This window comes from Mycteria americana, chromosome 9 (genome assembly GCF_035582795.1).
Source record: "Mycteria americana isolate JAX WOST 10 ecotype Jacksonville Zoo and Gardens chromosome 9, USCA_MyAme_1.0, whole genome shotgun sequence".
Classification (NCBI taxonomy): domain Eukaryota; kingdom Metazoa; phylum Chordata; class Aves; order Ciconiiformes; family Ciconiidae; genus Mycteria; species Mycteria americana.
The window spans coordinates 1975040-1992663 of record NC_134373.1 but is presented as its reverse complement, the minus strand read 5'-3'; the positions used below and the strand labels follow the sequence as shown (position 1 = coordinate 1992663).

Here is a 17624-nt window from a genome sequence, read left to right as displayed (position 1 = left end):
TGAAAGACCCTTTGTTCCTTAACAGCAATCCTTTATGCTGACGTGCACATTTGTGTGCATCTGTCAACAGGGGAGGGGGAAATTATTGAAATGGGTAATAAAGGAGACGAAAACAATCCGTGCTGGTCTCTGGATAATAACCAGCTGACATTAAGCTTAAGCCCAGCTGATAACAGTTAATAATAAATGGGCATTAATTAAAGCTAAATTACAGGGGAAGGTGTAGGCTTGGCTCTCAATCCAATTAGAGGCCTGTAATTCATAACGGAGAGACTCTGTCCAGCCTGTGAATAAATGATCAAAGGCTAGCAAAGTCAACAGCAGGGCCGTGTAATAGCGTAGATGATGCCTCAACAGGGAAGAGGCCAGAGGAGGATTAACAGGCAACTGCGGCCAGACGTTTCATTGCGTTTGCCACGCAGCGTGCCAGCGAGATACGTGGTGGTGCACATGTGAGAGCCCAGAGCTGAACCATAGTGTGGCTCCAGAAGGCTTTGGGATGAGCCCAAAGGGAAGGTATGGACCTGATGGAAGGAAGACATTCATCATGAGCCCCTCACGGTGACAGCATGAGGAAAAGGGCCCTAGGGAAGCTGGACGGGTCTCTGGATGGTAGGCACCAAGGGGGTTTAGACAACCATTGGTGACATGCCGTTAAGAGACAACAAAAAGCAAGCAAGGAGCTGATGGCTGTGGTCAAAAGCCTCCACTGCATCTCAGAAACAGTGTCATGCCCACACTGACATTTACTTTGGCATTTCAACAGGGCTGTCCCTGGAGGTGTTTTCCACCCAGACTTGTCCTTCAACTCCCACGCCAGGAGCAGCTCCAGCCCAAGCAGCCACACAAAGAGGGGGAGAGCCAGGAGGAGCAGCCAAGCCGGCAAGTTTTGAGGGCCTGGGAATGATAATTGTAAAAATGTGGTTTTACCAGGGCTGCAGGGAAGCACCTACAGTGACCTCCTCTCCCTGGCCATGCCTGGGGCCAAGCTGGCTCCCAGCCCTTCTTGCAGCACAGCCACCCCAGGGAATTTTGCACCACAGTGTTGTGAAGGACCGTGTTGTGCGTGAAGCAGAGGGAGATGACAGCTGTTTGCTTCACTGCCAGAAGCAAAACTGAGGCTGGTACAAGTTCAGACCTGACTCTGATGTGCCCTGTGTGTGAGGAGCGAGAGTCAGAGGAGACACCGATGCCCTCAAAGTTGACAAGACCACTGACAAGGGGGCAGTTGTTCGCGGGGAACCGAGGACGTGATCCACGAAGAGGCTGCAGGTGGAGCAGAACGTGCCACCCTCTCCGGCAGCGCCAGCAGCACTGGCAAACTGGGGAGAACAGATCACGTAGTGGCTGAGGGTCATTGACCAGGGAATGCTGGAAGCATTCATGTGAACCACCAGCCTCAGAGCGTTCACACGCCTGGGGACAAAAGACTCAGTTTTGAACCTCATGTTTAAAGACGCTTTAGAATATGCCATCTTCCAAAAGTCCCACAACCACCAACTCTGAGGAAAAACACAACATTTTGAAAGCGTGGGGTGTTTAAGGCACACTCACACCTTCAGATGTGTCCCACAAATGATCTTCAAATGCTACATAGCGTCAATGACACTCTGAAAGTTCTGGTCCAAAGAAACTCCACAGGTTTTCTGCCTGTTTCTCCTATGCCTGGTCTGCAGACCAGCTGATCCAGATGTGCTATTCAAGATTAAAGGGAATGTTCTCACGCAGGAATAAATGTGGGGGGTTTTGTGTTTAAAGTAATGAAGAAAAAAAAGCGTTTTTGCGTTTCGGCTCAATACAGCTTCGCGTTACGTGTATCCACGGAGGTAGTTCCGAAGGAGGCTCTAGTCTAGACTTGCACCCTGTGTAATTACCCACCAGGTGTAGGCTGGTCCTTGTGGCACCCATGTGAAGCGTAAGCTGGAGGACGGCTGACACAGCTGAGGTGTCGGGGCTTGCTGGGGCCAGATGAGTGCCAGCTTGCACCGACCCTGGCGGTAGGAGCCAGGGTAAAGAAGCTGGCCAAATTTAGTCTCCTTTGCACAGCTTTGTCAGAAGCAAGCAGTTACTGACTCGGAGCAGCATATCCTAAACGGCACAGCCTGTGCTTTCCAGGCCAGCGCCTGCGTGTGCCTGCACGCAGAGCAGCCGTGTACGAAGGATGCCCCACACGTACCACGCTGGTGGGCAAGGCTGGGTTTGCCACAGCACGGCCACGCTGTCTTCAAGAAGCAGCAAGAGGGAACCTGACTCCCCAGATCCTAATGCAGTCATGAAGAATGAGCTGAGCCTGGAAATATTTTTATTACCTTTTTCCAAACAAATTCATATTTGCAGAGTCTTGATCTTTCCATGTTTCTGGGTGCCAGAGCTGGGCGTGCTGACAGCGAGAGCAATTTTTTGGGGACGCTCAGTTGAGGCTTGATAGTCCTGGAAAGAAACCAAAGCCCTTTAGTTCTCAGTAGCACAATGGACTGAGCTTCCCCACAATTCTCCCGACGGACTGGCACATTCAGCACCCGGACCCGAGGTGAACATCTGATGTGATGCTGAAGGCACTCCTTAAAAAGCATGCCTCGGATTTGAATTTCCTTCTAACTAAAGTATCAATATTAAAGACACCAGCGTGATTATGGGGTTCTGTTGTGCAGGAAATTGCCTTCAGTCCGTTCAACTGTATCTGAGGTGATTTCTTTCCCTTTCTGACCTCCAGAGATTATTCTGGAAAAACAATTCTCAAGATGCTATGGCTGGAGGAATAAAAATAGCCGAACAGACGAGCTGGTCTCTCTGACAGTACAAATACTTCCAAGTGCTTATAGTGCAGAGCAAATGAAGCCTGTAGCAGGAAACAGAGGGAATCCCTATACAAAAGAAGGAAATTTGGGAAGAATGGCTAATCTAGGAGAGGAAACTAGGTGCTGCGGCCTGCTGTTAGCAAGGCAAGCGTCTCTCAAAGCACCAAGCCAACGCGCGTGTCGCGCGGGGCCCAACGCCCCAGTACAGCCCAGCCTTCCCGGTGGAGCAAGGCTGCTGGGACCTCCCAGGCATTTCAGAGACGGGGCTCCGAGGACTCCACCATCTGAAGAATGGCGCAGGATGAAATTTGAAAATGCCTCTAGGATGCCAGCCTGGGAACTGCTTACAACTGAATGTCAGCAAGGTGATTTACAAGGGAAGCTCAATTTAAGCTTCCAGTGCTGGAAACTATTGCTTTTGGGAGGAGTGATGACTGAGACAGAGCTTGCTGGCTCCTGTCGCCTCGTGTGGGTGCCTGCTGTGTGATGTGACCCTCTTGTTGCAAAAATGCCTCTCAGAGACAACAACGAGCCCACAGTAAGCGAATACGCTTCTGGTCCATTTTGCCCTTTCCACCCACCTCCCCTTTTCTCTGCGGTGTAGCAAGGCTGGCCTCCCTTCCCAGGGCTCCCCGCACTCGGGGATTCCTGGGGAGGGGAGATGTGGGGTTTCGGCTTTGGCTTTAACCGCTAGCTACCAATATTATGCTGAGAAATAGTTTGACCTGTTGGTGAAAGAGGGCTCATACTTTAGAGATGACTTGGCTACAGCACTCACAGGACTTTGGGGAAGAGCGAGAACAGATAAGCAAATAGGGAGGAGCTGAAAAACAGGCGAGACTCAGAAAAGCCCTCGGTATCGCTTCTGCCTCCAGCAAAAGACCTGGCAAGATTGCTTGAGGCGCGGATGGGGAGAGATTGAAAAATAAACCACTAAGCTTGCTGTCATCCGCAGGTTTGTCCTGCCAAGGCGTGAGCTCATCAGGTGGAACAAATTCATCAAGACCCCCTGCTCCACAGCCTATGCCTGACCTCACCCTTTTTGGTGGATTGCATGGGAGGATTTGCAGTGCTACAGACGCTGCCCCGTGGCCTTGCGCAGTGCTGGTGGCCCGCTATGCTGCTGTCAGCTTGGTCACTGCCAGCCCTTTCTCTTGGCGTCCCTGCCTGCGCGCAGTGCTGGTCTGAGTCCGTTTCACCCCTACCCACCAAAAGCTTGCGGTCGCTGCCCTCAGGTTGGACTTGGTTGCCTCAGCAGAGCCCCCCAGCACAAGTAAGAGGCAACAGTCTCAGACCCCGTCGCCCTCCCTTACATTGCCCTGCGGCAGATTTAAAGACCTTGACTGTGCGTTGAGCAATCTGTAATGCAGAGTAGCTGCTACAGTATGTGAAGACTTGAGTCCGGTCATAGCAGGCTCCATGGCTCCAGTTCAGTGATGGATGGATGTGCCGTACCCCAGACTAAGGGTTATCTAGGCTATTTAGGTTATTCTAGGCATCTACATTATCTTGGTGTTCAGCATCCAGCCGTCTCCGTGATCCTGAATAGTGGAGAACTGGCAGACAGTTTCATCCCCGCAGCCTTGAAAATTTAACTTCTAGCTGCTCCTTTTCTCTTCTCCATCACATGCTGCTTCTGCCCCAACACACCTCACTTGATTTCACTGTATTCACTGAAAAGTGCTGTAAGAGTTTCCTTTAGCCTGCTAAATTGTCGCAAAACCAGAGCACGGCATTCAGAGTCTTTTGCTTAACAGCTTACAAAAGCTGGGAGGCATGCTGGTCTGTAGGAACGGGCTTTGGACAGAGAGCTGTGGTTGGCCTTGCAGGCACTGGCCCACCTGGGACTTGCAGATGTTATCCTTACCTGCGGGTCCCAGTCCCTAGCTTGCCTGAATCCAGCCAAGGGGAAAAAGAAGACAAGACACAGTGGAAGCCCATGGAATAAGGGAGATGGGCTTGCGACGCTGACTCCTCTCTTTTCCATTTTACGCGTCCCAAAAACCATTTCCCCTGATCTTTTAGGGAGTGCCTTTGAGGCTGTGGATGACAGACAGGCTCGGGTAGTTGCTACCCTTCAGTCTTTTAGAAGTAGAAGCCCTTTGTAGGCAGCATCTTCAAAGGGAGACGTCATCTCTTTTCAAACAGATGGCCCTCTGTGCCCAGGAGATCTTTCCCAAAGGGACAGGGTGCCCACCGCACGGTCACAGGCCAGGCAACGAGCATGAATAGGTGGTCTGGAGCAGAGGCACCGAGGACGTCTGCGTCCTTTTGGATTTCGGCACTGTGGTTAGATGCTTTCATATTTCATAAGGAGTGATTCATGCTTGGGCCTTTCTTTGTGGCAGGGGTTTTTATAACAGCTTTCTCTGATGTATAATAAGATCTGAGTGAGTGATGAATTCTTCCCTCACTCAGGATATTTATAGCGTTTTTCTTTCTTCTCGAGCAAGTCACCTATTTTCGCAAGGCTCGTAGGCGCTTTGTGTCAGGGAGACTTCAGCTCCTCTGCCAAATCTGGGGGAGACTGGCCAAAGGGTTCAAAAGTTTCTCGGGACCAGGATGGTGGACTGGCTGGGGGGACGTGAGGTCCCCATTGCCTGGCATCTTAAGAAGTCAAGCTAAAAGCCACGAGACTACACAGTTCACCCTTTATTTTTGGAGGCACCAAGGGTCACATTTCCCATCTGCTTCTCCACAGATGAGCAGGCTAACGTTTTTGTTTCTCAGTGTGCACTGGAGCTGGGCTCTCAGTATTTTGCTGTGGAAGCTGGGATTATATTGGTATCGTCTCTTCCAGGGTGCACCAGCTCCGACCATATGAGGTGGGATGAGCTCCAGAGCACCTGGCGTGTGTTTATTATAGCTCTTCTGCTCGCACAGAATGGACGTGGACCGGCACAGATTTCTTTTCACCGGGCGCTTATTCTGCGCTCTGGGTAAGCAAGTATAGCTACCTGACTACTTCTGTGTCCCAAAAACGTGTGTCTGGATACCTGCTTTCACCTGGAGGGCTCAAGAAAGGGGAGCAGGTCACCAGCTAAGCGGCCAAGGTCTCCGTCCATCCCCCCTAAGCCACTGTTTGGTAGTCTCACGTACAGAGCTGGAGTGAATGCTTGCACAATGGAGGTTCGAGCCTAAGGGAGGTCTCTTGTCTAAGCAGAAAAAAATGGCAGGTTTTAAAATACTTCATAGCCGTTTGTAACTTTTCTCCAAGGAGAGTTTTGTGTCTTCTGCTTCACCAGTGAATACAGGCTGCCATCTCCCCTTATGGGAATAATATAAAATAAAATAGAATAAAACTGAGAACAAAACAGTATTCTGAGGAGGGCTTTTTCCATCTGTACCTATTCCGCCGCTTGTGGCTGTTTTTCCCCCCATTTTCCTTTTTTAATTTTTTTTATACTGCCGGAGGAAAAACAGAAGACTTCCCGCCCCGTGGGGGCTTTTTGCTCCCTTCACCCCGGCCAGGCTCACGGGGCTGCCCAGCACCTCTCCCGCTGCGGATGCTGCCCCTGAGAGGGTGCTGCCCGTGCTCTGCATCCCCCGGCTGCGGGCTGCTCTGCGGCCCGGGTCAGCCCCCACGGCCCCCTGCCGCTGCCCGGGGGAGGAGGGCGGCCTTGTACCATCCTCCTGCAGCTCTGTGCACTTGTGCCCTCCTCCCCTTCCCGCGGCCTGATTTATTGGGTTTATCTTTCCCTTTTATGGCCGCCCTTCGCTGTGCCTGATTGCAGTGACCTCTGGTCCCTGCATAGCTTGCATTCCTCGGCGGGGGCTGCGGGCCACCGGGAAGGGCTTTCTCCTTCCCTGGGCCACTCCAGATGAGACCAAGGGGGTCCCTTGGCCATACCCATCCATGCTGGTGCCCAGCCCTATGCTTTCTCTGCCCCCAAGTGCTTGTCCTGGGCACGGGCCAGGTGGCTGGGGGATGATGTGGGTCTCCGGGCAGGACGGTCTGTCTTTGAGCTAGTTCTCCACAGGGTAGAGAAAGCAACAGCGGCGTCTGCCCCTGCCCTGGGGACATGCTGCTCCTCCTGCCCAGCTCCCCCCAGCCTCCCTCGGCAACCTGTCTCCCTCCCTCCCTGAGGCTGGAGAGAGGTGGTGCTGGACCTGCCTGGGCTGGCACGTGCGATGGGGTTAGGGAGAGGCCATCCCCCTGACACCGAGACGGTAATCTTCGTTTTATCGGTCTCATCAGTTCTTCTCTTTCCCTTTCCAGCCCCTGCGCAGGATCTCAGCAGGTACAGCGATGCTGAACATGGGCATCACACCATGTCAAGTCTTACACCTGGCAGAGCCAGGGCTACTCGGACAACAGGGGGCTGGAGAATTCCCCAAACTGCTGAGAGCAGTCCTGCTTGTCAACGCGTGTTGGCAGCTCTCGCCTGGGCGGGATCCTTCTCCCACCCTACCCAACAGGGCAGGGTGAACGAGCCACGCTTCTGACACGCTCCCTTCAGCCACAGCTCACCCCCCGCGTTACGAAAAGCAACCATTTCGGAGGTGGACCGGACCCAGCCCCCTTGGGATTGAGGCTGCATCCAGCTGGCTGCCTCCTCTCCTCCCCTGGGGACTGCCCCTGCACCACCGAGTCCTGCATCCCGTGCGGTAGCGGGGATCGTCCCTCCCCAGCGTCTCGCTGCCCGGCTCCGGGAGCTGAGGCACGTTCCCGAGGAGCAATCAGCAAGGGCTCAGCTGAGGCTGAGCCAGGGATGACTCAGCCCCCCCGTCCCTGCTTCCCCTTCCCTCCAACGGTCCCAGCGTGGAGGCTGGTGGCAAGGAGGGAAGCTCATCTCTTTGCGTTGCCTCTAGGAATTGCGCTTCGCTGGGAGGTAAGTCTCCCGGATGGCAGAGTGAAAGGGTAGCTGGAGGTTTAATTAAGGTCTGCAGGTGAAGGCAGAGCCCCCACCGCTGCCCAACACCCCACTGCCGCGCTCACAACCGGCGCGATCGATAAACTGATGAGCTGCTGGGGGCACAGGGGCCCAAGGCTTTTGCTGGATTGCATCTTGGCTTTGCCATGGCACACTTTTACCCAAGACAAAGCTTTAGGGCCAAACCTGTGTCTGATGTCTCTGAGGCCACGAATGAGCGGCCCACGTCTGAGGGTTGGCTGGGATGGCTCTTACCAGACCCTCTTCTAGCACGGGTTTCCAACCAGCCTCCCACACTCTGTGTTGTTTAAGGGCTTGGACTCCTTTTGCCTTTGAAAAGGAGAAGGAGAGCATGCGATGTGACGTTTGACTCTGCGGTATTAACTTGGCACTTTTGGACCTTCATGGCTCTCCGTCCCATTCTCAAGACAGTGATTACAGTCAGTTATTACAGACACCGTCTCGGGGTGCATCGCTTTGCGCCCGAAAGGGAGGTGCTCGAGGATAGGGACAAGATCAAACTTTTGGAGAGCTGGGTTTTATCTCCAGCTCTGCCAGTGGCTTGTTGCTTGACTCGTGGGTGGAAAACTCAGCCTTCTGGGGTTTGGTCACTGCAGTCATCCCCTGTTTTCTCCAGATGACTTCCCTAGCCTTACTCATGTACAACGTAAGGAAGGCTTTGCATGCAACTTCTGCATAAATGTCAGTTAACAGGGACAAAACCACTTCCAGCAGGCAGAGATAAACAAGGTGAGGTCTCCCAGAGAGAGGTGAAATCTCCCGTGTCATGCAACAGGACAGACAAATCCACAAGGACACGTTGTGCCGGGGACCGGACGGGACTTGCCACTCCGGCGCAGCTGGACGCTGCCGGAGTGCTGAGCCTCTGCATCCCCGCTCAGCACGTGGCACAGACCGGGGGCCACGCTGCGGCTTGCAGGAAAGCTGAGAAGTTAATTTTTCTGGAAAACAGGTCTGTGACTGCACCAAGGATGTGCGGGTAGAAGGGGCTCCTTTAAATCCTCAGATTTAAAAAAAAAAAAAAAAAAGAAGAATCATGAGTCAGGCTGTTGCAAAATCCCGAAACTGGCATAAAACTCATGAGTTACTTTTTAGGGTTGTTTTTGTTTAATTTTAAGTATTGGCGTCTTTTCATCTGCTGTCTCACCCGGGAGGCTGCAAGTTCCCCTTTCCTTCTGACGTCCGAGAGGGAAGGTGGGGCTCCTCAGCGTGAAAAGTTACCCCCAGGACGTGGAGCTTTTGCTAAACCGCTAAATACCACAAAGCTCCTGATAAAATTACCAGGAGCGGCCATCACGGGGATGAGCTGGTATCGCTCCTAAGGGAGGGTAAGCGGCGGAGTCCTGCAAAAGCGCCGACTGCTGCACAGCGCATGCGGAGCCGGGACGGATTCTGCAAAGCCGTGTAAAATCCTCGTGGCCAAGGGTATGTGTGCCAGAAAATGTATGCACGGCCCGGAGAGAAAACACCCCCGCTGCGTCGGCCCATAAAGCCTTTGCATTTTACCAAGCGCGATTCCGGAAATCTTTGCTCCGTGAATCAATCTCCTGTGCAGCTGGTCAGGAGAGGATCTCGCTGGAGGTGTTTAGGACTGAAACGTGACATGGAACACCGGAAATGCTACGCGTGAAATTCGAGGGTTTAGATTTTACCTGAAACCTTAGCATTCGAAATAACTGGCAGCCAGGTTATGAGATGACCCCAGCCTATGTGACTGATACGCGGTGATGATTGATAGCAAACTGTATTGCCAGACCTTTCACTGCACGCAATTACATATCAGCAAATACCCTGAAGTGATTAATTACTGCCTGACATGCTGCTGGAGCTGATGTAGGCTCAGGGACACCCCCCCCCCCCAACCATTTTTCTTTCCTAGGAAGGAGTCTTTGCCAGCTTTGTTTATAAATCGGGGATGATTGAGTCGGTGTTACGAGAACACCATCAGCTGAGAGCTGTGACCGCATACAGGCTGTGAAATAGGCGTGATACACGCACAAATAGGCGTGATACACGCACACGTGCACGCCCGCAGCCCTGCTCGCCCCCCTGCCGCGGCCGCTCCTCCCCGCGCTGCGCCGGGGCGGGTGACACGAGAGCGGAGCTCCTGAGAAGGCCTGACCCTGAAGCTGTCAGGTTTCCCAGACTGTGAGGCATTTCTGCCTCTGTTTTCTTTTACTAGAGCTCATTTTTTGAGGGGATATGAGAATGGTCAGACCGACTCAGACACGCCTCTGTTTTGGAGGCTGATCAATAACCCTTGTGATGGGGGTGACACACCTCCTGGCTGTCCCCTTGCCCGTCCGTGGTCAGGGGGTGGGAAGGGGAGTGACGGCGGATGATGGAGGGGCTAGAAGCTTCTCGGTGACGGTCAGTGACGCGATTGCCAGTCGCCTGGCACAGCTGGCTAGCTGGAGGCTTCCAACCTGCCGTCGGAGGCTTCCGACGGCAGGGAGACCAGCTGAGGGGGTGCAGACGCGGGGGGGCACGGGCATTTCAGCAAAGCCAAAAAGCTCTATCGGAATAAAGCCCCGTGGTCCCGTGGACCAAGAAGCTTGACCAAGCCCTGATGCTCTCTCTAGATCTTCCTCCTTTCTCATCTTGGGAATGGTTGCCACGTGGCTTTCGTATGTTTTGGCTGATGCGGTGCTTGATGCTGTAACCGTGGATTTTCTTGGTTTCACCCATATGTATTTAAGTTCGTATTTTCTCCTCCTCCTCCCACCCTGCGCTAAGATTGTGTCTGACGACCGGCACGGCCTGGAAAATGTGATTGTGATTGATTTTGTTGCCTGGAGCCTGTGTCGATTTGAGATTCTGCCAGTGTTTTGTTTTGTGAGTCAATTTCTTTATAATTCTTTCACAGTTAGGACTTGCCACTTTCCCACAAAGACGTTAGACCTAGCTTGAGCACTCTAGGCTTAAAACTGAATTTTTCACGCTGTCCCACACCGTTCTTGTCTTGCAGAACTTGCTGCATCCAGCCCGGCTCGGGGACTTTGCTGCAGCCTGGCCAGGGTTCTGCAAGGATCCTGGGGTTGCGTTCCCTGCTTTTATTTCCCATTTCTCCTGATGACTGTGAGAGCCACGTCTCAGCTGAGCTGTAAGGGAAGCACTGGGGCAGGGAAGGGACTCCCCTGTCCCTCCTGTCCTCGAGAGCCAGAGCTTGAGATGACCCCCTTGAGCTGCTGTAAATGATCTTCCGTGCCTTGATAGTCCCCAAGGAGGTGAGAGCACCCCGAAGCAATACCCTCAGCCATCAGGTCAACCCGAAAATCATCCGGAAAACTAACACAGAAACCCTGGAGCAAATCACCAGAAACCGTATCTTCTGTGGCAGGTCAAAAGGCGGACAACAAGGGGCCAAACCTGCTGGGGACAGGATTTAAATGACGTGCCGTCTCCGTTACAGCTTGTACGTGTCCAGAGCTTGTTTGTGAGCAATTAATGCAGTCGTCTTAAGCAGAGCCGTGGAGAGCACGATTAAGTAATTAATAGTAATTAAAGGCACGTTATCCCCAGGCGTGTCGTCCGTGCCCATCCTGCACAGCCCTGCGCTGTCAGCTGCCCTGCGCCAGCTTGTCCGAGCAAGGGCTGAGGTCGCGGGGAAAGAGCCCGGGTGGGCCGTAAGGCATGCATCGCGGGGGGCTGCGCTCGCCACCCCCGCCGTACGGCCACGCTGTCCCTGGGGAAGCCGCCCCGCCGCCAGCAGCCGCCCAGAACGGGGCCGTGCCACGAGCCACGGGAGGACTCTGCTCCCATCTGCGCCTGCCCCAGCAGCGCCCAGGGAAGGAGGGAAGAGGCATGCGCACGTGTGAGACTGACCCTGTTTTGACAAAGTAGTGTCTTTTTTAATCAGAATGTGGCTTTCCACTAGTTTTAGCTCATAACTGCACCAAGCAAGTTGATCAGCTTAGCTAGGCGCCGTCCTTGCAAAGCTCCCTCTCTGGCCTATCTCACTCCGTCAAGACGTAACCTTTAGACCTTTTTGCCGTTAATGTGGGGTCTGGCTAAAGGGGCGGTTTCAAGCAGGGACAGCAAAACGACCTCGCTCCCATCCTATCCCCACCTCCGCTAATGACAGGTGTTGAGGATGGGGAGGAGAGAAAACCTCCCCGTGGGTTGGTTTGATTTTCTGAGTGACCCAACCAACAGCAAAGTCAAGACAGGACAAGACAAAAAGCAACGTGGGGATGGAGTGAGGAATTCGGGTTTAGGCTTAACCTCTCTTTGCTTTGAGAAGAAACAGATCAGCCCCTTTTGAGATGGAGAGAGGGAAAAAAAGTCTGAGCTTTTTAGAAATTTCCCTGCATTATTTTCTGAATCAGTCTTGAAGCTGCTAATATTCCTCTCACCAAAAAGGGCATCTTTTTAAGCGGATTTGCCTTTTCAGCTCTAACCACCGCTGGTCCCCCTTGCCTTCAGCTACGTTTTGCCAGCAGGAGCAGACTTTTCATGGTCTGCCCTTAGCAATGTCCTGGGAGCTCACATCAAGAGGCGAGATGCGCTGGAGTCTCTGTTTCCTACTTCCAAACACCTTCCCCTTCCTTTTCAACATTTCCCCCTGCTGCAAAGAGTAGCTGAGCTGTAGACCTTCAATTATTTTTATGCCTTTGCCCCATTTAAGCCTTGCAGGACGTTATAGAGAACCGAGAACTGAATCTGCCTCTCAAAGTCACACCACACAGTGTAAGGCTCCCAGGCATTTTCCTGCAGTCAAAAATCTCCTGAAATTTCACATAGTAAATCTGTTTATTGAAGCTGTTCTTCTGCCATGACACTTTTTCACAAGCTATATATTTGCCCTTGCTAGGGCTTCTCAAAAAAAAAAAAAAAAAAAAAATGTGTCAGGGCTTCTGCCTTACGCCAGCACAACGAGGTTTCCTGGGAGTGAGTCACTGCGCTTGCAAGGCTGGAGCTGGAGCTGGAAGCTGGATTTCTGTGCTGTTCCCGGGGACCTACCTACAGATAAAAGCTAGTCCGGGATATGCAAGGATGCAAAAGAATACAGGTTTAGGGGGAATTTGGGGAGAAAAGGCTTCCCCCCCACACACACCGTTTAGCAATGGCACCCACAGTGGATTGCGTTAAAGCAAAAAGGAGGGCTCTGCTTACGGCGTCGGAGGAAGGTCCCCACGTAAATTAGTCCACCTGGGATAATCAGGAATAGCTATTCTGGGTAGGGCAAAGCCTCGGGAGCAGCACTGAGGGGAACGAAAGACCAACTCCTTTTTCCTCGTGCTCTCCCTCTCATTATTATCTACACATAAATAATTCACATTCTTTGCAAGCCGAGTCTTGTCTTGACTAAAGGAGTTCAGACCATTAGAAACCCAACAATTTTCTGCATATTTCATGATAAAAGAAGCTCCAATGGGGCAGGAGGTTGGGAGCAGGGGGGAAAAGGATAGGATTTCTTCTGCTGCAATTTCTGCTCCTGAGACTCTCCTGAGATTTCTGCAGTACCGATACCAGAGACTCTGGGATACCCAGCAAGAAAAAAAGCTACAGCATGGAGAAGATGGAAGGACCTCCCAGTGAGGCCCGAGGAGCCTCGTGTGTCAGGGTGGGATGCTCTCAGGGACCATCACCCCTCTGGGAGGAGGCAGGAGATGCTGGGCAGGGAGAGAAGCGGTGCTGTGGAGCACAGGCTCCCCTTGTGCCCTGCGCAGATTTCAAGGTAGATCTTGTTATATACATTTAATGAGAGAACATGCCTTACAAAATTTCCAGTAAAGAGCCATCTCAAAGCAAACATGACCCATTCCAGTAATGTTGTTTCAGCATTATCCAAATGCTCAAGGTCACTGCGGCTTGCTTCTTTTTCGCCCCCGTAGTGGCATTTTGCCATCAGCATTTCCATGAAATGGCTCATTTTTGGATGAATTCTCTTTTTTGGATGGCAAAGGGAGGAGGAGCACTGGATGGTTTCCAAGCAGCTCCATTACAGATGCCAACGTTGCGCATGGAGCCTCTCTCACCCTGGTTTATTGATCACGAAGACATGACCTCACAGGATCTGCCCGGGAGCAGGCAATGACGGGGTCTGGATGACCATCCCCGTGCTGCCTCTGTGGGCAGCTCCACCGCAGCGCTCCCAGTTCAGGGCTTAGTGGAAATTTGGGTCTGTCCCTGTCTGCCCAGGCAACAGGCTGCAAAAGATACCTCACCTTGCCCAGCCCATCAAAAGCATCCCTGCCACCTCCAGCTCTCTGATGGACCTTCAGCCCGAGTCTGGAGGATACTCTGGGTTTCTTATTGAATTCCCCTCTTCCACCCTCCCTGGTTTCAGAGCAGAAATAGGACCCAGTTCAGTGGGGACATGGAGAGGTTCTTCCCCATCCCACAGGACGGCGGCTCAGAGAGCTGTGATTGCCTCTATAAACACATCCGCGCCCAGCGGGGAGGAGAGCTGTTTGAGCTGAGGGATAACTCTGGCACAGGGGCAAATGGGCACAAAGTGGGTGGGAAAAGTTGTGGGCTGGAAATTAGAAGTCTCCCAATCACCAGAAGAAATATCCTCTTTAAGAGGGGCAGGCCGAGCCATGGCCCAGCCAGTAGGCAAGAAGGCTTCTTGAAGGGATTGGAGTTGGTGAGCCCCACGCCAGCCCTCAGTCCCACGAGCTGGCAGAGGACGCTGGCAGAGGACACGTCAGCTCAGTGCTGGGATGAGGCTCCCACCTCATCCCAGTGCCCAGTGCCATCAGGCACGTGCTGGACCACTGCGGGGGAAAGCAGCTTTCATAAGCTGCGATGCAGGTCCTTCGGCTGTTGGCGAAGACGAGGCTCTTCAACTCCGGTTCCTGTCTGAAGTCAGCCCAAAGTCTCTCTCTCCTAACATATGCCTCGGCTGTCACGCCAGCCGGCTGTCCCTGCTGGGACACTGGCACACGGTTGCCTGCCGGGGCTGAAACCCTGGGGAAAATGAGGTTCTGGTGACACAAGAGCTAACGAGATATCTGCAGTATGAGAGGTCTCCTGGTACTCTCCTCCCTGTGCGCAACGAGATATATGTATCTATAAAACATAACATGGGTTGGATATATACATACTTTATATATATATATATATATATAAAAAACATATACATGAAAACATACCCAGGACTTCTTTGCAAGTAATTACAGATAAGGAACTTGAATATTGCCGCGGTCTCAGCAGACACAGCCCCCCCTTCTCCCTCCCATCTTTCTGCGTCACTCTCTGTTATCTAGCTAAAAATAAAGGAGCACTGGGCACCCCGGTCTCCCATGGGCAACCACATGATAAACATCAAGCCTTGGTGTTAGCAACCCATAAACAGGGGTGGGGAGCGGCAGCCTGCGGCTGCCTGCATCTGCTGCCTCAAGAGGCACCTGGGCTCCAACCCTGCAGCAAGGATGGTGTGGGGAGGAGGTGGGGGACAAGGACGTTGCTCATGGACCCCCAGCCCTCTTCTCCCAGGCTGTTCCTCATCCAGGGCTAAACCAATTTTTAGCTTCAAACGAGCCAGTACAAGCTCTGCTCAGCTCCGAGCATCCTCAGAGGTTATAACACTCAGGCCACAATGATAAAACTCCAGCAGGGCTCGCTTTTCCCAAACCAGCCCCTTCGGTGACCTCCCGACGGGTTTATGGCTTCCTCATGCTCCACCGCTCTCTTCAAACGCGTTGTCGCGCCAGGACTTCCTCGCCCGCAATCAGGCTTTGCTTTTCACCCATGACACCCTGGCAGTTACCAGGGACACAGAGCAGCCAGGTTGAAAAGAAATGCTGATGCTGAGGTTTAATAAACAGTTTTACCTGCTTTGCTCTAACGGAGTTTTACAGGGGGCCAGCAAGGGGCTGGGGGGCGATGGGTTATTTGTCCTGCACGAGGTTTTGCATCTGATGAGAGACGCAGCATAGTGGAGCTCTTTGCATCACACCCTTGGGATGAAAAGACGAAGATGGGCAGCGCCTTAGGAGAGGCTGGGCTGCGTGGGAAGGTGGCTGGCTTTGGTGCCAGAAGCTGCAGGCAAAACTGGCAGGGAATGAGTTTAAACCGTCCTTGCTCCATTCCCAGTTTGAGATGCTCCGGGCTGCTGGAAGTCTCCAAAGAAACGCAGCAGGTCCCAGGGCTGGGCTGAGGTTTGCGGGGAGATATCAGCAGGGTCTCCCCACCTCTCTGGGGCCACCAGATGCTACCCCTTGGCCGTGCACGGGAGACAAAGACCCGTGCAGTTGCATGGGAAAGGCTAAAGGCCGTTTCTTCTGGAGATGTGGCTGTCTGGTTGGATGGGGAACAACCGAGTGCACGCTCCAAGAATGGTGTGTGGGTGGGGGGGTGTTAGTTTTTGGGGAGGTTTCCCCACAACCCATTGTCATCTTGGCACCAACCCGCTCTAACAGATCCCTCCCTCTAAGCAACCAGGCGTTTTCCAAGGCTGGCTAGGAAAGAGCGTGGTCCATCCTGGGAGGATGCAGTGGGCAAGAAAATATTGCAAAGCTGCAGCACTGCCATTCCCCCTCCTGCCCGTGGACATTTTAAACAGGCAGCAGAAGCCAAAGGACGGGGAAGTTGCCAAAGAGTTGAAAGGGCCCCCTTGTTAGACAGTGCAAGCGGCAAGGGAGGGGGCTTTCCAAGAGCTATTTAAACATTAACCAGCGTAACAACTGCCCTGTGTTCCCGTTGCCCATTGCCACGCAGGTCTTTCACCTCTGTGTGGGTGGATCTGCAGGGTCCTGAGTGGCCTCCGGCCCTGGAGACACGGCCCGTCCACTGCTGGCACGGTGCTAGGGCGGTGACGGGAGCCTCCCTGCCATCCCCTCTGCCTGCAGGACTTCATTACCGTCCCTGTAGCTGCAGGGGAGCCCACAGGCATGGGCTTGGGGGTTTAAGACAGGTTGTTAACTTCCCTCTTGCAGCCGTAACTTAGGTGGAGGACACAGCTGGAGGGTTTCAGAGAGCCACAGCTCATAAAATAAAGTCAGCGTGGCATGGAGCTGCTGGACGCTGAACCAGGGCACTCAGCCCTGACGTAGCTCTTCTGCCCGCGGTGCAAGAGGGAGTACCCAGACCTGCAGCAATCTCCTCCAACCCCAGCAGCAGGCAACCCCTTTTCCCACCACGTAAGGGACCATCCTGCATGTTTAGCATTTTTACTATGGGGACCTGAGTATCACAACACCACCGATTTCCTTTTTTTTTAGCCTTGGGAGTAAGAAAAATGCTGGCAATCTTCTTTTACACCTGTGGAAAAGAAGCCCGGGGGCATCTAAAGTCATGCCATCAGGGTTAGGCAGGAGCCGGTGGCAGAGACTGAAAAAACAGGTCGAGACCCAGCTCTGCGTCCTGCTCTCTTTGCAGCAGCAAACACAGACTTGAAAGCAACGCCGGGTGGGATCAGGAGCTCCGGGTGCGCCTCTCTCCCTGGCCACCAACTTTCGGGAATGGTCCAGCCCCAGCACTGGGGGAATCACGAGAAACATAACAAGCTGACAGTAGCCCACCCCCGCTGCAAAATTTGGGAACCACTGAGCCAAAGCAGTAATAAAAATAATAATAGCAACAGAAATTAAACTACGATCTGTGGGTTGATGGAGAGCTGGGTGAGATGGGCTCTGCCTCCCCTTCCCCAGTGTCTGCAAGCAGCCCGACGGGCTCGGCAGCACTTCTCACGACCCACCTCCTGCTGCAGCGTTTTTTTCGCGAGCCAGAAGATGCCATTAGTCAAGACTGTCGGGGAGGGAGGACGAGGGGGTCATTGGTGCTCGTTCAACGCACGTGGGATTATTTCTGGTCACCTGTCGGCTGGGTATAGCTCCAGCGCAAACACCTGGGGGATTTATGGGCTTCATAACTCACCTTCCACCAGTCTTTTAACGTAGTTGCTGGAGAGTTGCTCTTTTTTGTAAGCTTTCCTCCCTTAAATCTCACTCGAATATGTGAGGGAAGCAAACACAAGCTAAGC

The 17624-nt window shown here is 53.0% G+C and overlaps 1 protein-coding gene across 14 annotated transcripts in view; it reads left to right on the top strand.

Annotated features, from left to right (window-relative positions):
* LOC142414397 (uncharacterized) overlaps positions 1 to 7366 on the top strand; it is an 86133-nt gene extending 78767 nt beyond the window's left edge. For 12 of the 14 annotated variants that reach the window (XR_012777058.1, XR_012777066.1, XR_012777059.1 and 9 more), the window contains 2 exons: positions 5599 to 5737; positions 7018 to 7366. Coding sequence is in view for 3 of the 14 variants with exons in the window: in XM_075511565.1 (XP_075367680.1) it covers positions 5599 to 5737; positions 7018 to 7054 (176 nt within the window). In the remaining 11 variants the exon portion in view is untranslated. Of the gene's footprint in view, positions 1 to 766; positions 1731 to 5598; positions 5738 to 7017 lie in introns of those variants that run through there. The other 2 variants (XM_075511564.1, XM_075511566.1) reach the window with 1 other exon arrangement.
* Positions 7367 to 17624: the final 10258 nt, after the last annotated feature.